The sequence below is a fragment of the Eucalyptus grandis genome, chromosome 11 (assembly GCF_016545825.1).
Source record: "Eucalyptus grandis isolate ANBG69807.140 chromosome 11, ASM1654582v1, whole genome shotgun sequence".
In the NCBI taxonomy this organism is placed as follows: Eukaryota; Viridiplantae; Streptophyta; class Magnoliopsida; order Myrtales; family Myrtaceae; genus Eucalyptus; species Eucalyptus grandis.
This window is the reverse complement of record NC_052622.1, coordinates 6,729,453-6,754,577: the sequence shown is the minus strand read 5'-3', so window position 1 is coordinate 6,754,577 and position 25,125 is coordinate 6,729,453. Positions and strand designations below refer to the sequence as shown.

Sequence of the window (25,125 nt, the reverse complement as noted above, 5' to 3'; positions counted from 1 at the left end):
TGAATCTCAATTCTAGTTACCTCATAATCTTCCATCCAAGCAGGCTTTCTTCTAACGCGGCGAAGAGATTGGGCTTCTTCTTCATTGACTTCGGTGCTGTTGGTGAAATTCCAGCAGCTGTAGAAGTTGTATTTGATGAATTTTGGGGCATATAAGGTGCTGAAATTTGCTCCTGTTCAGCATCATTGTCATAAAGAACTTGGGTAGGCTGCTGCCTATTCCAATCCCAAGTGTTCTCTTCATCGAAAACAACATCCCTGCTAGTCACAATCTTCTTTGTTAGTGGATTGAATAATTTATATGCTTTGGATGCTTCACTTACACCAAGAAAAACACATTTTTCAGCCTTGTCATCAAGTTTTTTCCTTTTCACATCCGGGACATGGGCATATGCGATGCATCCAAAAATTCTGAAGTGATCTACAGCCGGTCTTCTCCCACTCTAAGCCTCTTCGGGTGTCATATTCCGAACAGCAAAAGTTGGACTTCTGTTCAAAATATGAACACTCCAATTCTTGCTTCGACCGAAAGTCTTTGGAACTCTTCCTCTTGCCAATAAACTTCTCACCATGTTGAGAATTGTTCTATTTTTCCTCTCAGATACACCATTATGCTGTGGTGTATATGCCTTGATAAGCTCTTTTCGAATGTCATACTTTGCACAAAAACTTCAAATTCTTTTGAACAATATTCACCGCCACGATCTGTTCGAAGAGTCTTAATGGTCTTTCTGCTTCATTTTCAACACGAGTTTTGAAGCTTTTAAATGTGGAGAAAGCTTCTGATTTTTCTGTAAAAAATAAACCCAAGTTTTTCTGGAAAAATCATCAATGAAGGTAATTAAGTATTTTTACCTCCATTAGAAGATGGATTTATGGGACCGCAAATGTCCGAATGCACCAGCTGCAAAACATCATTTGCTCTCCATGACTTTTCTTTTGAAAATTGAGAACGATCTTTGTTTGCTAACAACACATTCTTCACGAGACTTGGGAAGGAATAGTAATTTGAGGAAGACCCGTCATCATGTTTTTCTGTTGGAGGGTCTTCAATCCACCAAAACTCAAGTGACTATAACGAAAATGCCAAAGCCATGAGGGATCTTTCTTTTCAGCCATCAAACAAGACTGAATATTTTCAATCTTTAATGGAAATAATCTATTTGAACTCATAGGAACAACTGCAATAGCACCTCTAACAGAATCATAAATTTCACAGACACCCCTCTGAATGGTGATTACATAACCATTTTCTTGTAATTGGCCAGCACTCAACAGATTACTTTTCAAGTCAGGAACATACAACACATTAGAGATCGTTTCCACAAAACCATTCTTGGTTCTTATTTTAATATCTCCTTTTCCCATCACTTTCACAGTAGAATGATCCCAAAAACTCACGGTGGAATGAAAATCTTCATTTAGATGAGAAAAAGAAGACTTACTTCCACTCATGTGGTTACGGCACTGTATCCACATACCAAATATCGACTTGCGCTCCTTTTCATCTTGAACAGCCATCAACAACGTTTCTGCTTCCTTTTCTTCAACAAAGTTTGAACTCTCTGCCTTTTCTTTATTATTAGGCAGCCTAGTATAACATTCAGATGCATAATGACCAAATTTATGACATCTAAAACACTCTACCTTGGCTTTGTAAGGATCCCGTCCTCTGCCTTTGCCTTGAAATTGGTCATTATTGGCTTTGAAATTCCTGCCAACATCTCTATTTCCTCGATCTCCCCTTCCTCTACCTCTACCTCTATCCCTTCCTCTGAAATTGTTGGAATGAGTATTGGTAGAAGCCTTCAACGCTTGCTCCTCTACTTTGTTGAACTTGTTCATCTTTGTTCATGGACCAATAAGGAGCTTTGCAATTCATCAAGAGAGAGCGCATCTATGTCTTTCGACTCTTCAATTGAGCAAACAACATAATTAAACTTTGATGTCAAGGAACGCAAAATCTTCTCCACAATGGCGACGTCGTCCATCTTCTCGCCATGGAATCGCATCTTGTTGCTGATCTCCATTGTTCGGCACAATAACCGTGTGAGATTCTCCATCTTTCATCGCTAGTATCTCAAAATCTTTTCTCAAGGCTTGAAGCTGTGCACGCTTCACTCTAACAGAGCCTTGATCTTTCTTCTTCATAGAATCCCAAATATCCTTGGAAGTTTCTTTGCAAAGAATAGTCTCCAAGATGGAACGATCGATAGCCTGAAAAATAATATTTTGCCTTGGGTCCTTCAACTTTCGAGCTTCCAATTTTGCTTTATGGGGATCTGTCAAAGCCATGCTGCTGGTGGCTCTTGAATTCAGATTCAACAACCAACCAATACTCCTTTGATCGTAAAAAATTCTCCATCAGCATACTCCAATGGTCATAGTGACCATCAAAGCATGGAATTGCTGGTTGAACAAAATTGTCGGTGGCCATTGGAAATATTGCTGCTGCAATTTTCTCACGAAAGTTTTTTTTTTTTAAAACTCTCACGTTTCTTTCAGGCTCTAATACCACTGTTAAATTGCTAAAGGGAGGAGAGATGAGATTGAAACTTCATCTTACGTACAAAGCAACATTAAGTCTTTTACAAAAGACAAAATACATAACGTAAAACACACCATAACTGTGACATTCCGATTTTCCAATTCTATTTTCAATAAATTGAGACGGGCATTTCGTTGGCACGCATATAGTTCTTTTCCTTGAGTCGGCCACTCATGTGGAAACTAGTCTATCGGGTGAAGCTATTAAGAGTTTCTAATGCATCAGACTTGAGAATTTGGCTAGGAAGCGACCTTTCGACCGAGCTAATCTGCAAGGGTCATTACGGCACAAATAAAAATCGATTAGAGACCGGAGATAGGACGACTCGACAGAGGCATGTGATCAGGTGTGGGTGATTCCACCAGATCGCAAAATTCTTGTCGATCGGCACTGGACCGACTTCTCTGTCGATTGGGTACCCTGTGTCCGTATTTGAAACCTTGAGATTACCCCGACAACCGAAAGTCGTCAATGTTTCAAAGATGTACATTATGGCTTGAGATGATCAACCACGGGTCAAATGCATGACAATTTCTAAAGGCTACCCGGTAGGTTGGACCGCCCGGTATCGTGCCAAAGTGAAATTAAGTGGAATTGAGATCGAATTCGAAATTGGAAGTCGGGTGTGTCACAAATCATTTCGGGATCATTGAATCATCTTTGGAAGATTTTTCATGCAAGTCGAGTTTTTCGGCAAAATAATCAAGGTATGGTTAATTTGGTTTGGAAAATTGGTAGGCCCGCTTTTGGTTATGCTTTTGGGACTCAAGATGGTCTATGGTCAAGTAATTAGGTGAATTGAAGTGTGGTGACATTGGATAAATTTTATGGACTTCAATTTGGACTCAATTGGAAGTGGATTGATTGTAATTGAAGAATTTGATGCACAAGATTTTATGCCCCGGCGGAAAAATAAAATGGACCCATTGGAATAAGGTTGTGGGAGATAGTGGAGTGTGATGTAAATGCATGAGGTCGTGGTGGGCATTTGTGGGATTAAAGAAAAAAAAAAGGAAAAGAAAAGGGAATGGTCCCATCCTCTCTCTCTCTTCATCTTCATCCTCTTCCTCCATGTTTGAACCGTGCGAGGGGGAGGGGCGTGCGATGCAGGGAGGAGCTCGGCCAGCAGCTCGCACGTCGTTCGCCGCCGTCGCCCGTCGCCGGAGCTTGTCGTCGCCGCCGCCAGGCTGCTCGCCGGCCGCGCAACCGTCTCCCTCTCCCTCTTCAGCCGTAGTCGAAGCCCTCTCTTCTCTCCATCTCCGTTTGCTGCCCGAGATCCCAGATCTGGGATGGGCGCCGAAGCAACCCGCGCCGTGCGCGACGCCGTTGCCCTCCGCCGTTCGCCATTGTGCTTCACGCCATCGCTCCACCGCTGCTCCGCTCATCTCGGTTTCCCTTCTCGCCCAGTTCCGGAGCTGCTGTCCAGCTCCATTTTGGCCAGCATAGGCCACGGTTCGGCCGCCTCCAGCCATCGTTGACCTTACCGGAGCTCCGCTTGAGCTGCCGCCCCTCTCCTCTGCCCATTCCGATGCCGGATCCGCCATTCTCGGGCCCAAATCAGTGGCTGGAAAAATGGGTATTCCAGCTCGGTCTTGGCCCGTTTTGGCCGCCATCTTCCCGAGCCCGGATGCTCGGCCCGCCTTGAGGAAAGTCGATCCTCGCGTCGTCCCCGTCGTTTTGGTCCGCTCGGCTCGCTAATCCAGTGAGTTTAACTCACTAAATCTTGATTGGACGGTTAATGATGCCCTAAGTGTGCTTAGCCTAAGTTAAGTAAGCTTAGGTGGTTAAATTAGCTTATTTGGTTGGTGATTAGATTATGGTGTTTAATTAACTTAAAGTGTGTTTAGTTTAAAGTTAAGTATGTTTATTTTTAATATAAAGCCTTGATGTGACATAAAAGGATTTTAGTTTTGAATTATTTAATTACTTCGAAATTCTGGAAATTTATAATATTATATTAATTCCGAAATTATTAAAATATTATTAAAAAAAAAAAAAACGGAAAAAATTATTTTTGATCCCGGTTCTTTCGAGAATTTCGTGCCGATCGCTCTTTGTGTAGTTGGATTTTGAAATTGATGATTGGATATTATAAATTGAGTGTGGATCGTGAAAAATATGAATATTATTATTTAATTATTTTCGGAATAAATTTAATTATTTAATAAATTCCGAAAATTTTGTCGACCTTATTCTCTCGAGGAATTTCGTGCCGATCATTACTTGTGCATTTAGAATTTGATATTGATGATTGGTTGTAGCAAATTGAGTGTGATTGCGATATATAGGGACTCTTTATAAAATCCTAAGTGTGGAAATGAATGTGCGATTGGCCGTGATATGCCACCTGATAAAGGTCGCGCCCAGTGGGGCCGTGATATGCCACCTGATAAAGGTCGCGCCCAATGGGGCCGTGAAATACCACCTATTAGAGGTCGTGCTTGATGAGGCCGTGATATACCACCTATTAGAGGTCGTGCTGATGGCCGTGAAATACCACCTATTAGAGGTCGTGCGATGAGGCCGTGATATACCACCTATTAGAGGTCGTGCCCGATGAGGCCGTGAAATACCACCTATTAGAGGTCGTGCCCAATGAGGCCGTGATATACCACCTATTAGAGGTCGTGCCCGATGAGGCCGTGAAATACCACCTATTAGAGGTCGTGCCTGATGAGGCCGTGAATTACCACCTAATTACAGGTCGTGCCGAGTGGGGTCGTGATTACCACTGGTTACTAAATCTTCCTATTAGGTCGAGATGGGTAGTAGTAATTGATTTGTTGGAATGGCATGTAATCGGCTGAGTCGATTGATCGCTGAGACGATCCAAGTGGTTGAATTGTTTTGATAATGTGATTGAGCCATGGTTGTTTGGTTATCATAATTGTACGTGGTTGAATTATATAAATTGCGCTAACCCGAGATGAAGGCCGAGGCGAGGTAAGTCTTACGTGTGATGTGGCTAGGCCATTCGGGTGTATTTTCTTTCTAATAGGGGTTTAGGGGTTGAACTTCTTTGAGACATCGTCTCATCCCGGTTGTGGGATTAAAATTTCAGGTCCCCGGTGGACGGAGCGCCGAGATAGCTTTGGTTGGTCTTGAGGAGCTGCGGAGAGGTGAAGTCATAAGGGTTGGAGAGTGTGTCTGCTAGTTGGTTGTAGGATAGTTCCCCTTTTGTCGATTTGGTCTATTTTGTAGAAAGTCCGGTGTTGTATTTAAACCCTTTGTGTTTGTAAATGAGTGTTTGGTATTGTGATTGATTGCCTGCTTTTCTATCCCAAGTTAAATGTTGTAAGGGGATTTGTTTCGCTTTTGCATGCGTAAATAAATGAATGGGTCGGCGACATATCCTGGGATGTCGCATTTTTGATCGACCGTAGTGGGATGTGCGCGCGCTCGGGGTTCGGGTCGTGACAATAACTACCCATGTTCCCCATAAAGCACTTGCCCCATTAACACCTAAAAACTAGGATAACCAACACACATGACTCCACTAATTCTAATAACTAAAAAACCAAATCAGCAACATGTGAAAAAGGAAATAACTATTATATTAACATCTGTTAAATTCCTGCCAACATCTCTATTTCCTCGATCTCCCCTTCCTCTACCTCTACCTCTACCCCTTCCTCTGAAATTGTTGGAATGAGTATTGGTAGAAGCCTTCAACGCTTGCTCCTCTACTGTTGAACTTCTGTTCATCTTCTGTTCATGGACCAATAAGGAGCTTTGCCATCCCCTCCGCACTTGTTTATAATCATCTCTCTGCAAATCAAGTTCGGGCAGTAATACCTCGCAAACCTTAGAACAGCCGATTCTCACTAGTGGTCGGACCGTTGGGCAAACCCTACACTCGAAACAAGCTTTTTGCAGGTAATGGGATCCAGCATCGTCCTGCAATCCTACTTGGGACATCGCACCTTCGCCACTCCGTCCTTGATCTTTGCGGCAATGTGTGAGGACATGCAGCGACTGCAGAAGGAGTGATCGCACCGCTCCGTGGTCTTGAAGATTGAGATCGACCGAACATCTTCCATGCATATCCCACAATGTATGGTTGTTGTGGGAGGTGGTGCTTCCAAAGTGAAACTCAACCCTCAATCATTCATCGTGGTGATTCTTAATTGTCCCAGGTTCCCTTCGATTTTCTTATATTGTGTGCTACTACGTATAAGTAAGGAGATAACACATCAAATAGAGCATCCGCAAGTCGATTATTTTAAAAAAAATTCTGATTTGTTTCTATTCAATTTCCTTATAGATAAAATTAGGGATAACGAAACAAATAGTCTCTAAACTTTGGCCCAATATATAATTTGTTCATGAAACCTGGAAGATAGCGAGTAGGGAGTAACCCAAAAATTTGTGCATGCACAGAGAGATTGTAGATATACCACTTCTGGTCACCAACTTCGATCTCGTTTGTCTCATACATGGTGGTGTCGTTCTTCGATAATAAAGAGAGACTCGATCTTGAACACATAATGCGCCGGCGGGATCTTTCTAGTCTCCGTAGTTATCTCTGCTCAGTTAAAACCCCCCAAAAATCACCAACGGGGAAACAACAACAACAACCCCCGAAAGGGAAAAAAAGATCAACTAAAGAAGATCAATAGACGCATCGTCACGCCATAAAATTCGACGAGTTCATTTTCATTTCTTGTTTTTGGGAGGAACTCAAAAAGGGAAATGGTACCTTCATGTTCGTTGCCCACTTCAGCAACATTTGAATCCTTTGCTTCTCTCTTTCTCTTTAGCATCGTATGATTCTTCAAGCAGCTACAGTACCGATGATGCTTGGTCTTTTGTGGAGTGAGAGACATGGAAGAAAAAATACTGTTTTTTTTTTTTTTTTGGTTTTCCAAGATTCAGTCGCTCCGTTCGAGGAAATCCTCATTGAGGAAGCAGAGAGGTAGAGAATCGAGACTGTAGTTCGAATCGATTCATATTCAAAGTTACCTTCTTTTCTCTGTGCTGATTCTCGATTTATATAGCATGTATTATATATTTATAAAAACTAAATGCGAACCCACGTGCCATCATCAGCTTGGTTCCATTTCACTGTTTTCGAAAAAATAATGGGTTATTACCATAAAAAATAAAAAAATAAAAAAATAAAAACCCCAAATTAGTACACTTAGTCCAATCTTGGCCACCAATGATTCTATACACGCCAAAAATTTACCCTTCCATTCATTTCCGTTAAATTTGATCGACAAATTACAAATTTGAATGATACGTTACAACTGGCCAAGGCACCAGTTTAAAATCATTTTGTGATTTTCGTTATATTAATCCAATTTAAAGGAGATTAAGGAAATAATAAAACTATCACAAATGTATCAATTTGGAGTTTTTTAGATAAAAAAAAATAATTTATGATAAATTCTAAAAGATGTACTAGTTTGGAATTTTTTGATTGTCATAAAATTACTTTGGAATAAATTTATTATAAATTTGGGATTTTTCGTAATATTAACTTAATAAAGAAATCTATTTTATTGTTTTAATATTTCTCTTTTCTTCTGCATCTGGGACTTCAAATTATAATGATTCTTGATGGTTTCTGGTCAGGGGTGTTTCCTATTAATTGGAAGAAGGAATATCTAAAGAGGCTTCTTCTTCTTCTTTTTCCAAGATACGGTCGCTTCGTTTTTTGGGAAAGAAATGTAGTGATCAAATTAAGACGATCCAAATTCCTTTTCTTTCCCTGTGCTTAGGCGAAAATGCAATAACCCCACTAGCCCTCCAATTTCAATCTTGACCGGATAAATAAAATGAAAATTACAGTACAAATGTAAACTTTATGTGTTTCTTTTTTGGTTTATATATATATATATATATATATATATATATATATATATATATATTTCGCACGATGACCTTAAGAAGTCACAATATTTTGTATATTTGCTATTCTTAATGAGATATCATTGCCCTATGGACTTTTATCAAACATCCAAATATATAAAAAAAAATTAATTACCAAAGCACAATCTTTCCTTCTTTAAGCACGGTCAAAGTGAAAATATTTTATTAGTAGTTATGATTAATCAGTGTCCAAAAGGCACTCGTTACCAAGACCATTTTTATAATTTGTCATATGCAATCTAATTAATTGTACTTTTTATTTAACATCAAGAGAAATTCGAAAATGCACTTTCATCTCTGCCATATGGAGACTCACGCCGAAAATGCTAATTATTGTAACTTGTTCAATAAGGAGTATCGACAATATTTATGACAATGTCTGCAAGAACCTAACTAGAGGCATATTTTTTATTTATTTATTTATTTCAATCGAAAGATTCCTCATTCCATTTCAAGTAGTAAAATTAGAGGAACAACCCATATGGGCTTCAGAACAAAGAACATCCAAAAGAGGTTGAGGGGGACAAGAGACCCAATTCCGAGGTAGAGGTTGGCGGAGATGGGCTTTTGCAACCCAATCCGCGGTTTTATTTAACTCTCTCGGCTCATTGGTTAATTTTAAACCTGGATTAGAAACGAGTGCAGCCCGACCCATCTGGACTACGTAGTTGACTTCCCACGGGGGAGGAGCTATCCCCAAAATCATCTGAACTGCTGTGGAGCAATCAGATGCAACAGCTACCCCACGTGACCCTTCTTTCTTCCTCCACTTCGCTCCCATTTCCAAACCTTCACAAATAGCTAGGGTTTCGACATGCAAGGGGGATTGCACTTTAACTGAGCGAGCAAAACCGTCGAGCAGCATGCCATTCTCGTCCCTGCACACCCTTCCTACAGATCCGTCGTTAGTCATCCTAGGTCTGGCGGTCTCCATCTTGCAGGTTCTGCATTATTTCTCCCGGTATTTTGCTGCCGTGATGGAGTTTGATTAGTATTTTGCTGCTGAGATGGAGTTTGATCTATTGATTTTTGCTGTGATGTGAGCAGATCAACCACTACACCCTGCGGATTTGGCTTCCTTGCTCGGAAAACTGCTGCGTTCCTCTGTTTCCAGATGAGCCGGAGGGCTTCGGCAACTATTTTAGGCTGGGGAGCTTGAGACAGGTGGCTTTTATATTCCATAAACCAGCAATCTATGCTTCTTAATTCTATACTTTGTATTTGAATCTAGAGGAGGGGATTTGACCATATTTCATGGGTCTAGGGGCAAAGTAAGAACAAATGTTCTGCTAATTCGGGAGACGCTCTGCATAGGGGACACCATGGCTCGGGTAAGACTCTTCTTTTGGCTAGATTCTCTTTAGTAGGAAGGGCATTTTGACATAAATTCCACATAAACACTTCAACTTTGGGGAGGGTGCGTAGACTCCATATTTTGCTCCACAGTTCTTTGGGTTTTTGATATGAAGATGAGGGTGATGTGTGGGCCGAGTGGTCTTCTAAACTTTTGAGTTGATTATACCCACTTCTTACTGAATAATTGCCTAATTTAGTCGCCATCCAAATGCATTTATCTTCCCTTCTGTCTGATGGTAAGGGGATGGCCAAAATTTCACTTACAATTTTGTCTTCAAACAAGTTTTGAAGGCTTTCTTCCTTCCATGTTGAACTGTTCGTGTCTATGAGCTTGGCTACCATCAAGGGGTCATCTTGATTAGCTGGGCTAGGGATTGTGTCTTGCACCGTTACCTACTGCCCATAGTGTTGAGCCTAAAATAGCATCTCTACCACTTAGTAGACTTTTCCATCCCCATGATGATCGATGGCCTGTCTTGGCATGATAAAAATCTGTAGAAGGGAAATAGAGTCCCTTGAATAGTTTACTCCATAAAGATGAAGGGTTTTCTATCAATCGTCAAGCCTGTTTTCCTAGAATTGCTTTATTGAATGTGATTAGATCTCTAAAATCCATTCCTCCCTGATCCTTCCTCATCTTCAGCACATTACAACTTTTCCAATGAATTCCAGCCTTGGATTCAGTGTTTTTCCACCAAAAGGACTTACTATAAGAACACTATTGCGACCCTCCCAAACTAGGATTTGGAGAAGCGACTTTAGCGAATTATTGAGCATGAACTAGCATCTCCTCCACTCAAGGTTTGCGATCTCATTCAGCATGAGTTTCTCCAGACCCTTACCGCGCGCGATGTTAAGAAATTCAAATTCGACTGATCTAAAGAAAGGATTCTATTCTATAAGGGATTCACAACTACCTATTGGGTTGGTCAGAAGCCACGTGAAAATACACTTTACTTCTTATGAACTAGAGCTCCTAAATTTAGAGAGTTGATTACACGAATCAATTAATTAGTGTTCTTTTAGTACCTAAACTAAATTTGTTTATGTATAAAGTGGTTCATGTGATTCTATCGAAATGTAAAATCCTAAGGTTCTTTTTACTAAGTTTTCATGCATGGATTTCAATTTAAGTCACTCCTAAAGTGCATCCTAATTGTTGAACAAAAAACATGAATGCCATATGAGGAATTCAAAACAACACATTGGAGAGATAATGAAAGATAAGAGTGAATTTTAAAAAGTAAACCCTATACAAGTCAAGTAAAGTATATCACATGACTTGTTATAAGCCCGGGACATGATCCCATGAGCTAAAATGAAAGCCACACGTCAATCTAATGCGATAATAGAACATGACTTGTTATAAGCCCGGGACATGATCCCATGAGCTAAAATGAAAACCACACGTCAATCTAATGCGATAATAGAACAGTTTGGTAAAATAATATGATATGAGTTGGGTTAAAGGGTGTTCTTGTGGGCTGCGCAAATCGGACCAAGACCGAATTGAGCCTTTGTTCTTTTTACTCTTTGTTCATTTATTTATTTCTACATAAATGTACGCCCTATCTTTGTCTAACTAAAATTGAGCATCAACAATGAGCACATTCAATCCATATAATTTATGTCACGAGGAAAGAACTAACAAGGATCATTTGATTATCATCACATCCAGTGCATGGCATTTTTGTCATGGCAATTTGTTAAATGTGCCAAGCACCATGACTTGTGCTTGAATGACACATGAATCTTCCATCAGGCATGTCCCAACCGTTTTCAGCGGCATGAAAGTATGCCAACCCCGGTTCGGGGCGGAGCTACTAAACCATGCAGTAGTACAACCTGCAAAATGGCAAGGACAAGAGCAAGAGTGCAGAAAATTACAGTCTGGAAACATTAAGAGATTTCAACGGTTTCTAATTATACGGACTACATCAACAAACCAAATTCTCTACTCATTAACGGGTGCAATTTAGCCCTCTTTGTTTGTGTTCCTCGTGTGTATTTATGAACACAATTTTTTTTTTTCGGGTAAAAAGAAAACAGAAACGCATTTGTTTACGTTTTTGTTTCATATCTATTTTTTTCCGGGAACAAATTTGGAATAGAAACAAGAAACAAGAAACAAGAAAAACTTCTTTTTATTCTCGAAACACTTTCGAGAAACAAATTTTCTCTCTCCTATTTTTTTTTCCTCTTTCTTTTCTTCTTCTTTTTTCTTCAGTTGGTCACCAGCGTCAGCCATAGCCGGCAACCGGCCGTCGAGGGCCGGCGACCTCGCTAGAGCGTCGCCGGCCCCCTGGCGAGCTCGAGCTCGCCCAGCCAAGGCGAGGCCAACCTCGCGCCGGCCGTCAAGGCTCGGCCTCGCCTAGCCTCGATGAGGCTCGGCCTCGCCGAGCCACCATTGGGTGACGCCGAGCCTCGCCGTGGCTAGGCGAGGTCGCTGACCAAAAGGAAGAAAGAAAAAAATATTAAAAAGAAAAAAGAAAGAAAAAAATTACATAAGTTTGCCTATGTGTTTCTGTTTTTTTTTTTTTTTTTTTCTATTCCATGAATAAGTTTACCAATCGCATTCTTCTGATAAAAAATTATTTCACGAAACAGAAGTTTTTCTATTTCTGTTCCCTAAACAATTTTTGAACAAAGCACAATTATTTAGCAGTGTGCTGTGGCGAGAGCAAAGCTCATTGTGCAGTTGACATTGTGAATCGCTCTGGACTTTCTGGTTTCGCTACTAATGACAATGGCCTTGAAGTGGACCTCTCATTCCACTCCTGAGAACAAACACTTACCTTGCTGACCGCGTATAATGTTGTTTTGGTCTTTTAATCGAAGGATGAATCTGACGTTAACTTTCTGCCCAGAAGCCAGATTGTCCTCATCAACTAGAACGAGATACATCGAAAGGCTTTGGCCTCTGTTAGCCAAATTACCCCTCGGGAACAGCGTCACCTTCCTGGGGAAGAAAATGAAAAAGTAGTAGCAATAGAAAGGAAAAAAGTAAATATGCGCAAGAGCAAGAGAAAGAGTTGTCATTGAAAAAAAGTTCGTAATTTGAAGTTACCATTTGTGGTCTCCAGCAGTGAACACATCAGAGAAAACATTCGCCAACTCCTGAGCTCTTGATGACGAAAACCTCCACTCCGAAGACACAGGTGTCATCCACGAGGTACCCATTCGATGGGTCGGTGAAAGTTTTCAGAGGCATGTATCTCGGAACTCCCCATTCGGTTTTCAACGCGTGAAACCTCGCGACTCTTCCTTCATTTCACAAGCCAAGTTCCGTCAATTCCTTATTAGTGTTCAGAAGGTGACAATATCTTTGCTTTTCGGGCTGCTGTTACAGAGCTTTTACCTTGTACAGTGAAGTATCTATCGCAGGTTTGATCATGCACGGAGAGCCTGACGACCGCGTGGATCTCCGAACCAAGTTGAAAAGGACTCATCCCAGATGCTGCCAGATATACCGACACGTGATCTTCTCCGTTTCGGCTCTTGTCTCCATTGGGATAGAGGATCAGTTTCCTGCAGAATCAAGATGCTCCCCGATCATGGAATGTACACGAAAAGTCTCCCGTCGTCAATTGGCCATAATTATTCTTGGGATCTTTGAAGTATTTCAACTTCTGATTACTGAAGCGACATATAATCTCACAACGATGTCTTTATCTTAGAAAAAAAAAGTTACCTTACTTTGGATGAATATACGAAACTACAAAGGGTCCAAACACCAGACTCTTAGCAGTAACAGAAAATTAATGCCTGTAAAGTATATAAACCATCCTCTGAAAGAAAGCCCCAAACTTGGGGCATAGCCATAGGATTCTATATTATGTTCATTCTCTTCAAAAGTTAGTTGACCGATGTTTTTCGGCCACCTGACGTTAAACCAGCGTATATAGTTCTTTTATGCCTTCGAATGTGAGAGTGAGGTGGAGACTGGAGAGAACAGAAACGAACCATTTATATCTTCCTGCTTCGAACTCGCCAGATTCATACTTCTCCATGTTTTTCTTCGCGAACAAAGAGAAAGACTTAATCTTGAGCACAAAATGTGCTGGCACAACATCTCTAAGCTCTGTCGACAATACTGCATTGAAAAAAAAGAAAAACAGAAGAAACCGATCAACCGACAAGTTCTTACTTTAATCCCTAGTGCAAATTATACCCGAGACTCCAAGTTATTCATGTAACAATTGGAAAATCCTAGTACATCGACAATCTTTTTACCACCAGCGAGAGAGAGACTCATGCAGCACATGAACTATATTGTTTTACTTGGGGGGAGATTCCACTTGTTGATTATCATTTGTTGTTTCTGGGAGAAACTCAAGGAGGGAAACGGTACCATCATGTTCGTCGCCCACTTTAGCAGCATTTGAATCCGTTGCTTCTTTCTTTCTCTTTGACATTGTGTGATTCTTCTTGTTGCTACAGCACAGATGATGCTTGATGGCTCCGAAGGTCTTTGATGGAGTGAGAGATATGGAAGAAAAAAGACTGCTTTTTTAGGGTTTCCCAAGATTCAGTCGCTTCGTTCGGAGAAAATCATCAAGAAAGTTGACCGCTCAAAATCTCCCAAATTTGCCACCTTCCCATTGGATCGTAATCCTGACTTTTTGAAAAGTTACGGATTCTTTCCTCGATTTTAGGCATGATTGCACAATCTTTCTTAAATTTTGAAACCGCCTCGTCAACTCCAACTTTAATTGCATTCGCTGATTTTTATCTTATTTTATTTACATAATTACTAAGAGTGCAAATAACAAAATTTATGTAACCGAAATTGATTTCTCGCTAAAAATTGAGAAGACTTCTGATTTCTTTTTCAAATTTTTTTCTGGAACAGAAATTGAAAAATCAAATTGCGTTACCAAACGAATTTCTATTCCAAAACAGTTCGGGAGAACAAAGAAAGAGAAATAGGGAAGTAAAAATAATTACCTCGTTTTCTTATCAAAATAATTTTGCTGCATTGTTTTAGCTCCATTGACAGCGTGTCTGCCCCCTCCCCACCCTCTTAAATTATATTAATGATGTTATAGAAGTGTTCCCAAAAGTGCCATAACCCAAAATTGTCAAAGTTAAGAGAGATAATATTTACTTTTTAACAGTCTATCGTGAATTATTGTTAAAGTTCAAACTTTACAAGGAATTTTGAGCGATTATCCCAAAAAAATATTTAAATTGGTACTTTTAGTTAAAGAGATGACATCTTGTAATGAAGCCTTTTCAAGTTTTGCAAAATTGGGGATCGTTCATAATTTTTTTCCTTAGCGGGGCCACATATGATGGATGATTACAAAGAAATCATGAAAATTTGTTTTAGGAATAAAACGTCAAAAGTCCAATGAAAAGCAATAATTTGTTTATCTATGGCATGTATAATTTAGAATATTTTATTTCTTTTTTTGATAAGGCAGTTTGCCCATAATATGACTTATTTATAGTTTATTAAATATTTAACAAGGCAAAATCCAATTTGAAGGACAAATAGTATAGTGTCATTTTTAAGGAATTCAAATCACATATTTTAGTATAAGTCGAGTGCAAACAAGAGGCCCCACGAACCAACATTTATTCTTCGTGTGAAGTCATTGGAAGTGTCTTATAAGTCTCCATTTATTTGATGATCGACCCACCCCAACAGTTCTGGGAACAGAGAAACAGAGACACACAACCTTCTTCATTTCTTTTCGTCTCCACTGAGATAGAGAATAAAAAACGAGAGAAGTTAATTTTTTTTTTTTTGGTCTCTAGAACGGAGCTACCATCCTCAAAATACCCATTCTTAGCTTGTCAATTGTCATCAAATGAACATGATAGAATCTGACAACTGTTAGTAATTTGAATAATCAAAATGTAACTCCAAAACCTAATGTCAACAACCATGGATAGTCTTCTTCGGCCCTCCAAGAAAAGATATCTTAGAGCTTAATATTTTCTCAGCCCAGCGAAAGGATATATGTCAGATAATGGAATGACCCAAGCAGAACTGAGAGAAATAGTATGGCCAAGCCCAGCGTGATGCCACTGTACTCCCAGACTTCTTCCGCAGGCACAAGAAGAGGAGGGGCCTCTCTTTCGCCCGCATCCATGGCAAAATTGAGTTTTACATCTGCATAAAAGCCGAAACGAGGGTCCCTTTTAAGTCGTTTTGTTGTACTGGGATCGAATTTAAATCAGCTGAGTAGCCAGATTTTACGTGGCCCTTTACATATTCATACATGCCGAATCACATGTGTATATATATATAAATATATGGATCAAAGAATTCGCGGTTGATCAAAACTCCACAGATTATCTTCAATCGGACCGAAACCTAAAAGAGCACGTTTGGACTGGAGGAAATAAGAAGCCTAGTCATTTATTCAAGTCGAAGCAAGAGATGCGACGGGGAGAAACATTGGCAGAATTAACTAGTTAAGGAATCACCAAACCTAAGTTAATCAGAGAAGTTTACTCGAACACAATGTCCTTGCAACCTCCACCAAACTCCACGTAAATGTGGCATTGACTACACCGCTTCCACCGCTGCCTCTCCGCAAGATGTTCCAGAAGATGAATATCCTCGTCCCGAAACCAACCACTCCCGTTGCAACTGGGGCACTTGAAACGCCGCCACCCCCCCAAACCCATCCCCTCCGCACTCGTTTATAATCGGGCAGTAATACCTCGCAAACCTTAGAACAGCCGATTCTCACTGGTGGTCGGACCGTCGGGCGAACCCTACACTCGAAACAAGCTTTTTGCAGGTAATGGGATCCAGCATCGTCCTGCAATCCGACTTGGGACATCGCACGTTCGCCGCTCCGTCCTTGATCTTTGCGGCAATGTGTGAGGACATGCAGCGACTGCAGAAGGAGTGATCGCACCGCTCCGTGGTCTTGAAGATTGAGATCGACCGAACATCTTACATGCATATCCCACAATGTATGGTTGTTGTGGGAGGTGGTGCTTCCTAAGTGAAACTCGACCCTAAATCATTCATCGTGGTGATTCTTAATTGTCCTAGGTTTCCCTTCGATTTTCTTATATTGTGTGCTACTACGTATAAGTAAGGAGATAACACATCAAATAGAGCATCCGCAAGTCGATTATTTAAAAAAAAATTCTGATTTGTTTCTATTCAATTTCCTTATAGATAAAATTAGGGATAACGAAACAAATAGTTCCTAAACTTTGGCCCAATATATAATTTGTTCATGAATTTTTAATTTATTCAATATGATCCATGAACTTTATTTTAATATGCAATGCGGTCCTTGAACTTTTAATTTTTTCAATATAGTTCCTAAACTTTTTGTTATTTGGTTTTTTATGGACACTACAACAATTTATAATTATTGTTTTTTTTATTTCTTTTTGTTGTTGTTTAGAACATATTTTTATCCTCATAATAGATTAAATATACACATAATATCAGATAAAAACAAGAGAGGCATAGCATTTTAAGGTTTCGGCCATAGTCTATACATACACGAGATTCATTTGAGCCTCCTGAAATGTCGATTCAGTCATAAAGAACAATACAATCTAAAACACACCCTCAAGCCTTTTTTATGACGATATATACATCATAATCTTCACCGTCAATGTCAAAAAACAATAAAACCTGGAAGACAGCGAGCAGGGAGTAGCCCAAAAATTTGTGCATGCACAGAGAGATTGTAGATATACCACTTCTTTTTTCCTCCACTTCGTTGCCATTTCTAGACCTTCACAAATAGCTAGGGTTTCGTCATGCAAGGGGGATTGCGCTTTAACCGAGCGAGCAAAACCGTTGAGTAGCACACCATTCTTGTCCCTGCACACCCCTCCGTTGCGACCTCTTTTTTTTCGGCGCCCGCAATTGGGTCGAGCGCCTAAGGAGGCTAATGGCTCGGCTGAAATTATTAAGCCCGGACTCTCCCAAGTCCACCAATTCATGACTTAATGGTTCAATTTTTTAACCTGTAAATCAATTTTTAAAATGGAGTCGCCACTAATCGATTTGGGGTGGGTTGATTAGAAACCCAAGTGAAGTATCGGGAGAAATACTCACTACCGCACAAACTGAGAAGAAATTAGGATCGGGGACTTGATTACACTAGTTAATCACTAATGCCCTTTTCGGTACCTAATCTTGTTTAAACCCCGAGATTTTTGGATGTTCGAGGGATTTTCCATGCATTTTCAGGAGGAAAAACATTTTTGAGTCTTTTTCTAATTTTTGGACATAAAAGGGATTTTTTTGGATTTTTTGGTATTTTTCCAAAAAATACAAGTCTTTTTGGCTTTTTCTGAATTTTTTGGCTTTTTCATGAATTTTTGGCTTTTTTTGGAAAAAAATGAAATTTTTTGATTTTTTTTGATTTTTCGGAAAATAAAGTATTTTTAATATTTTTCAAAATATTTTCGGAAAATAAATTATTTTTGATTTTCTCGATTTTTTTAGAAAATAAAACATTTTTCAACATTTTTAAATATTTTTTGATTTTCTGGAAATTAAAACATTTTGATTTTTAAATAAATTATTTATTTATTATTTATTAGAATATTATTTTATATTAAAATAATAAAACAAAACCAACCCGGGTCGGATCCGCGGGTTGGGTTCGACCGAGCCGGCCGAAACGCAGACGGGCCGAGACCTTTTTTTTTTTTTTTTTAAAACAAAACGACGCCGTGGCCGGGCGTTTAGGGACGCCGGCCGGGCCCGCCGACCCGGATCCACCACTCACTCCATGACCCGGTTCGTTGACCCGCTCCCCCTAGCGAAACCCTACCCGTATCCGACCCGGATTTTGACCCGACTCGAGGCCGCCCCCTTGAAACCCTACCCGGCTCGCGGCCCGAGTCCGATCCGACGACCGAGGCCGCGACTCCGAAAAATCTAGAACCCTAGGGTTCTCGATTCGCGGTGCCGGAGAGGGAAGGTTGAGGTCTTTGCGGCGGCGGCGCGTCGGCGACGATGGCGGCGACAAAGGCGGCAACAACGCTTGGACTACAGGAAGAGGCGGTGGCGACGGCGATGGCGACAGCGACAACGGCGACCCCTTTTTTACCTGCGCTGGCCTATGGCGGTGATGCCAGGACAGCGACGGCGATGATGCCGGATCGGTTGAAGGCGGCAACGGCGAAGGCGAGCAACGGCAACAAAGGCAGAGACGGACTGACATCGACAACCGCGGCGAACGACGACGGCAACGTTGGCTCTCGGACGGTCGATCGCGGCCGAACCCACGCCGGATTATCCTCCCTCTCCCTCGGGCTCGCTCGGCGAACTCCCCAAAGTCTCTCGAGGACCCTCCGAGCTCACCACACCACGGCCGACCCTACGCTCGAACTCCCGAAGTCTCTCGGGGACCTCGAGCTTCGGCCGACCTCTCCCTCTCGGACCTCTCTCGCGCGTGTCTTTGTTTTCGGTCTCGGCCGACCTTGGATCTCGGCGTGCTTGTCCTCGGCCCCCTTCTGAAGTCTCTTAGTGGGAGGTTTCGAGGATCTGCAGCTTTCGATCCTTTCCCGGCCCCCCTTTGTCGACGGTGGCCCCCCTCTATTTATAGGCGCGGGAGCGACCGGTCGGCAAGGCTTTGACCCGCCGGTCGGACCGCTGTCCCATCCGCCATCATCACCTCCTCCGGTCACGTCCCGTCGACGCCAACTGCTCCTTCCGCACGCGACCGACGTCCGCTCAAGCTTCTCCGGTGTCGCGCCTACCCGCGCGTGCTCCTCGGTGGCGCGAGGAAGAAGACGATGCAGGGGGCCGAGCTTGAGGCGACGATGGGCCGAGGGCCCACGTGGAGGCTGCTTCTCTTCTTTTCTGCTTCTTTTTTTTTTTTTGTTATTTATTATCCGAAAAAGATAAAAAAAATAAAGTAAAACCTAATTAATTAGTAGTAAATTTTAGGCGTCAACAGCTGCCCCTCTTTGAAGGTCAGCTTGCAAAGGTTGCATTCAAAGACAAACTGATGCCTAAATTTTATCCATACATGCGTAACAGATTATATTTTATTTGGGACTTATTGTTCTATGCAGAAAAAGAGCAATATAACATTACATATACTAAGATAGATAGGAGGATACCTGTAGTTACTTACCGGGAGTGAGTGAGATAGGGTGTGAACCCCGAGTTTGGCAAGTATCAAGGCGTCATCTTACCTGGTGATATGAGGAGGTTGCTTTTCCAGGGCTTGAACCATTCTTCGGTCGCCTGTTAAAACAATCAATGATTTGTCTAGGACCCGAACCTTTCTTCGGTCGCCTTGACGGGAAATTGCTCCTCCGGGACCCGAACCATTCTTCGGTCGCCGTGACGGGAAATTGCTTCTCCAGGACCCGAACCATTCTTCGGTCGCCTGTTAAAACAATCAATGATTTGTCTAGGACCCGAACCTTTCTTCGGTCGCCTTGACGGGAAATTGCTCCTCCAGGACCCGAACCATTCTTCGGTCGCCTGTTAAAACAATCAATGATTTGTCTAGGACCCGAACCTTTCTTCGGTCGCCTTGACGGGAAATTGCTCCTCCAGGACCCGAACCATTCTTCGGTCGCCTATTAGAGCAATTAGTGGTTTGTCTCGGACCCGAACCATTCTTCGGTCGCCGTGACGGGAAATTGTTTCTCCATGACCCGAACCATTCTTCGGTCGCCTGTTTAAAATAATCAATGGTTTGTCTAGGACCCGAACCTTTCTTTGGTCACCTTGACGGGAGATTGCTCCTCCAGGACCCGAACCATTCTTCGGTCGCCGTGCCGGGAAATTGCTTCTCCAGGACCTGAACCATTCTTCGGTCGCCTGTTAAAAACAATCAATGGTTTGTCTAGGACCCGAACCTTTCTTCGGTCGCCTTGACGGGAGATTGCTCCTCCAGGACCCGAACCATTCTTCGGTCGCCGTGACGGGAAATTGCTTCTCCAGGGCCCGAACCATTCTTCGGTCGCCTGTTAAAACAATCAATGGTTTGTCTAGGACCCGAACCTTTCTTCGGTCGCCTTGACGGGAGATTGCTCCGACCTTTCTCAGGGCATCTGTTTTGTTGGGAGATAGTACTTGGACGATCACAAGTACAAACTCTTGGAGGATACCTGGATGATCACAAGCATCGGAGGGGTACCTCCTGGTAGTGGGAATATCGAGGACGTATCTTGGATATTCATGAAGATCTCTCACCTCCTGGTAATGAGAATTTGAATGTAGCACGAGGCTTACCTGGATTGCCGCAGGCACTTAAAAGGGGTGGAACACCTGGATAGCCATAGGTGTACAAAGTACTGGAATACTTGGATGAACACAAGTATTTAATGATATGATTTGGGACTACTCAAGCTGGTCCAAGTGCTAGAAAGCATACCTGGATGGCGGTGCCAAGCAAAGCAATGGAATGCTTGAACAACAACTATATAATTTGGGGACAACTCGGGCAGGTTGAGTGTCAGGAAAAGGGAGTACCTAGACAAAAGTGGGTACTTGACGATGTGGGGATACCTAGACAGCAGTAGGTATTCCAAGAATACTTGGTCAGTCACAAGTATCAATACTCTGGAGACAACTCGAACAGGTCGAGTGTCAGGAAAAGGGAGTATCTGAACGGTGACCGGTACTCAAAGACAATAGGGATACCTAGACAGCAGTATGTATTCAACGATAAAGGGATACTTGGTCAGTCACAAGTATCAATACTCTGAGGACAACTCGGACAGGTCGAGTGTCGTTAAGAGGGATTACCCGGCAAGTGGTGGGTACTCGAAGACAACGGGATACTGAGACAATTGCAAGCACCCAAACTCAAGGGATGACTCGAATAGGTCGAGTGTCAAGAAGAGAGTACCTGGACAGTGATAGGTACCTTAAGACAAATGGGGATAGAGATGTGCTTACCTGACAATATCTCTGATCTCTAAGAGTATGTTTGCTATTTGCACAGTATGCACACATGATTGTATATGCTATAAATTCATGAGTTCAAATGAGATTCATGCATGACAATTTTGTCAGTTCTGCATCTTTTGATTTCCACTGGGGAAGATTTTGAAAGACAACCTTCATTTAGAATGTAGATGTCTTGAGCATGCCAGATGAGAGACTTTCAGTCTGAAAGGACTTTCCGCTCACTCTCATGGAAAAGGCTATCCTGACCATTGATGCAGGATTCATAAGGACCACACTTCTCACTGTCATCATGTCAGCAGGGGTCTGAGTATTCTCGCAAATGGTACGACTTTACCAATGTGAGAGGTCTTTGTTGAAATTGTGATGAAGACTTGGTCAATAACTCATCGAATGGGACCGTCGAGGTCAAGGCTCATGAACGAAGTGCCGCACGATCATCTCCGAGGTTTGCAAGTCAAGAGTCTGCGAAAAGAGATAGAATAGTCTTGCTCGTACTTCTTCGAGCGATGCTTATAAACATATGAAATCCTACGTTAATTGAAGTGCCCCTAGTCTGAAGAGACTTTTACAATGGGAATGTGATGTAGACTTAGCTCACATGTAAGAGGGTGAGAGTTGGTGACTGTCTTGGCATTTGTCACTAGTCTTTCTTGTCATATGGAGGTTCTATGGACCACAACAACAACTTTTTCTTGGCTGTATTTTTTTACTAGAGGGCATTGGCCTTGCTTTTACCAGGCACACTGCTTTTTCATGCCCTTATTTTTTATTCCAGTTCTTCGAGTATGTGCATTGACCTTGCTTTTACCAAGTACACTGCTTTTTTATGCCCCTCCTTTTTTCATTCTTGTTGCTTGAGAGCTGATCTTGGCAAGCTTAATCGAAGCACCGTTATTAGACTCTTGAGTCTTCGTCTTCAACTGGCGCTCAGGCTATAATAACTTATGCTTTGTCTTGATGTGAGGGTAAAATTACAGACTCACTTGGGTTGTACAATGAATACAAGTGCGTAAAGAAAGAATTGCTCTTCATGACTCTAGGGCACTTAAATTAATGTGAGTGTTCATATGCAATAAAGACACTCGAAGATTGATGCAAGTGTAAGCAAGAAAATTTCTATCCCCTTTCTCACCTTGTGATGCTGAATTGTTTTCGACTTGCCCTAGTGTGGGGTGGTTCTTTGACGGGGATATGAGAGAAGCTTCACCAGTGTATGGGGCTTAATGGGGTGAACAATGAAATGCCTCTCACTATTTTGGTTATCGTACCATTCGCGAGAGAACTCTTTACCCTGTAGTCATGGAATCTTCTGCACTCATCTCACAAGTGTATAGACGGGGGACTGTGTGTAGGATATAGCTTACTGTCATCATCTCGACGCGCCTCATCTAGCATGCTCAATTAATCTTGTATTCTTCACTTAGCTGTCTATTCTAATAATCTTTAATAGAATCAAAGATTTAGACAGACAAAATCATCACGCAAAATTCACTTGGAAGAAGGCATGCAGTGTATGATGCGAAAGAGTTTGTACTTTCAAAATAAATGAACGGTTTTTACTCAAGAAAACTTATTAACAGCTTTAAGGGTGCTTGCTTGGTGAAATGGTATTCACAAATGTGTTGAAATTTGAATATCAAAAGAGTTATTTACGAAGGTTATTCACAAATGAGTGTCGATAGATTGCTCATATTGATTAGGGACATGACACGTGAATAATCAGCTAAAGGAGAATTTGATCGGGTGTCCCTGCTCTCGTCCCGGGTTTGGATCACTTGGTTTGCCCCATTTAACCATTAAGCCTGGCCCTTGAATCCCAATGCTTCCTGTCAATATAAGTTCAGAGAGTGAATGTTAGAAATGACACCAAGCTGCATTTCCCCAGAGTTTATATGAGTTGGCTTCTAGGGATACTTGAATGTCGATGACAGTCTCTTTACAGCTCCATGCTTCCTTCGACCGGCCTTTCCTACCTATGGCTACGTAGGCATGATTGCTGGTTGCTGACTCACTTTCAATGCATTCCTTTTGGGGAATTTCCCATTCTGTTTTTGATTAGCGGCATTGGGCACCGTCATGTATCTCGAACTTCCATGGAATTTGAGATGGATAATTACTTCTTGTGAGGGCATGCATCTAGAACAAGAAGTGAGGCTTTCAGATTCTAAGATTGTTAACTGGGACAGGAGGTTCCTTCTAACCAGACCGGCTCCTGAACGATGCGCCATTTACACCGAGCTGGGCGAAATTGACATGGATTACTCTTACACGTCTGCCTGGGTAATGTCGATTTGCTCAAGTTATGCCATCGAGTTTGCTACTTGATTTTCGACATTTCCCTAAACGCTGGTGATTACCATTCATTTTCCTTCATTAAGTCAACCGAACACATATTCTTTATAATGGTGTAAATACATCACTCATATATGAAAGGTGCATAGGCATTTTCAATCTGATAGAGAAGTGTCTGGCAATGCCAGACAAGGAACATCTTTTAAGGATAGTACTTTTTTACAGCATCCGAATTAACTGGTTTAGAGAATTCTCGCCCATCCATCTCAGCTAGGATCAAGGCTCCTTCGGGGAGTATCTTTTTTATTACATAAGGACCCTTGTAATTTGGGGCGAACTTGCCTCCAGGCTCTGGAAAGATTGGCAGCGTCTTTCTCAAGACTAGCCCGTCTATCTCGAAGTTCTTGGGTCGCACCTTTTGATTAAATGATCGAGCTACCTTCTGCTGATAACACTGACCGTGGTAGAGGGCTTTCAGTTGCTTTTCATCGATCATGTTCAGCTGCTCGAGCCTTTGTTGTGTCCATTCTTCCTTAGATAGTCCAGCCTGGGATAAAATTCGTAGGGAAGGGATTTCTACTTCCACGGGTAAAACTGCCTCCATACCATAAACCAGGGAAAAAGGGGTTGCTCCAGTAGAAGTTCGAATCGAAGTTCGATATGCTGTCAGTGCGAAGGGTAGCCTCTCGTGCCAGTCGCGGTAATTTTCAGCCGTCTTGGCTAGGATTATCTTGATGTTCTTGTTGGCGGCCTCAACAGCCCCATTCATTTGCGGACGATAAGGGGATGAGTTCAAATGCTGGATCTTGAACTTAAGAAAATAATTGATCAATCAGCTTGTTGTTCAGATTTGTCCCATTGTCGGTGATGATCGAATCTGGCACGCCATATCGGGCGATTATGTCACGTTTGATAAACTTCATGACATTTCGCGCGATTACGCTTGCATATGATGTGGCCTCAATCCATTTTGAAAAGTAATCAATTGTAACCAAGATGAAACGGTGCCCGTTTGACGCCTTTGGGTTAATTGGGCCAATTACATCGATGCCCCACATTGAAAACGGCCACGGCTCAGATAACTGATGCAGTTCAGTTGGAGGGACATTTATCTTATCCCCATGAATTTGACAACGATGACAACTCCGTACATGCTGAGCACAATCATTCTCTAAGGGGAG

General features: G+C 41.8%; 1 protein-coding gene across 1 annotated transcript; it reads right to left on the bottom strand.

Moving 5' to 3' along the window:
• Positions 1–11,470: 11,470 nt before the first annotated feature.
• LOC120289677 (MATH domain and coiled-coil domain-containing protein At1g31390-like) lies at positions 11,471–12,942 on the bottom strand. Its single transcript, XM_039304992.1, has 3 exons — positions 12,845–12,942; positions 12,573–12,736; positions 11,471–11,622 (listed from the first exon to the last, which is right to left on the bottom strand). The coding sequence occupies exons 1-3, from the start codon at positions 12,940–12,942 to the stop codon at positions 11,471–11,473; spliced, it is 414 nt and encodes a 137-aa protein (XP_039160926.1).
• Between the last annotated feature and the right edge of the window lie 12,183 nt (positions 12,943–25,125).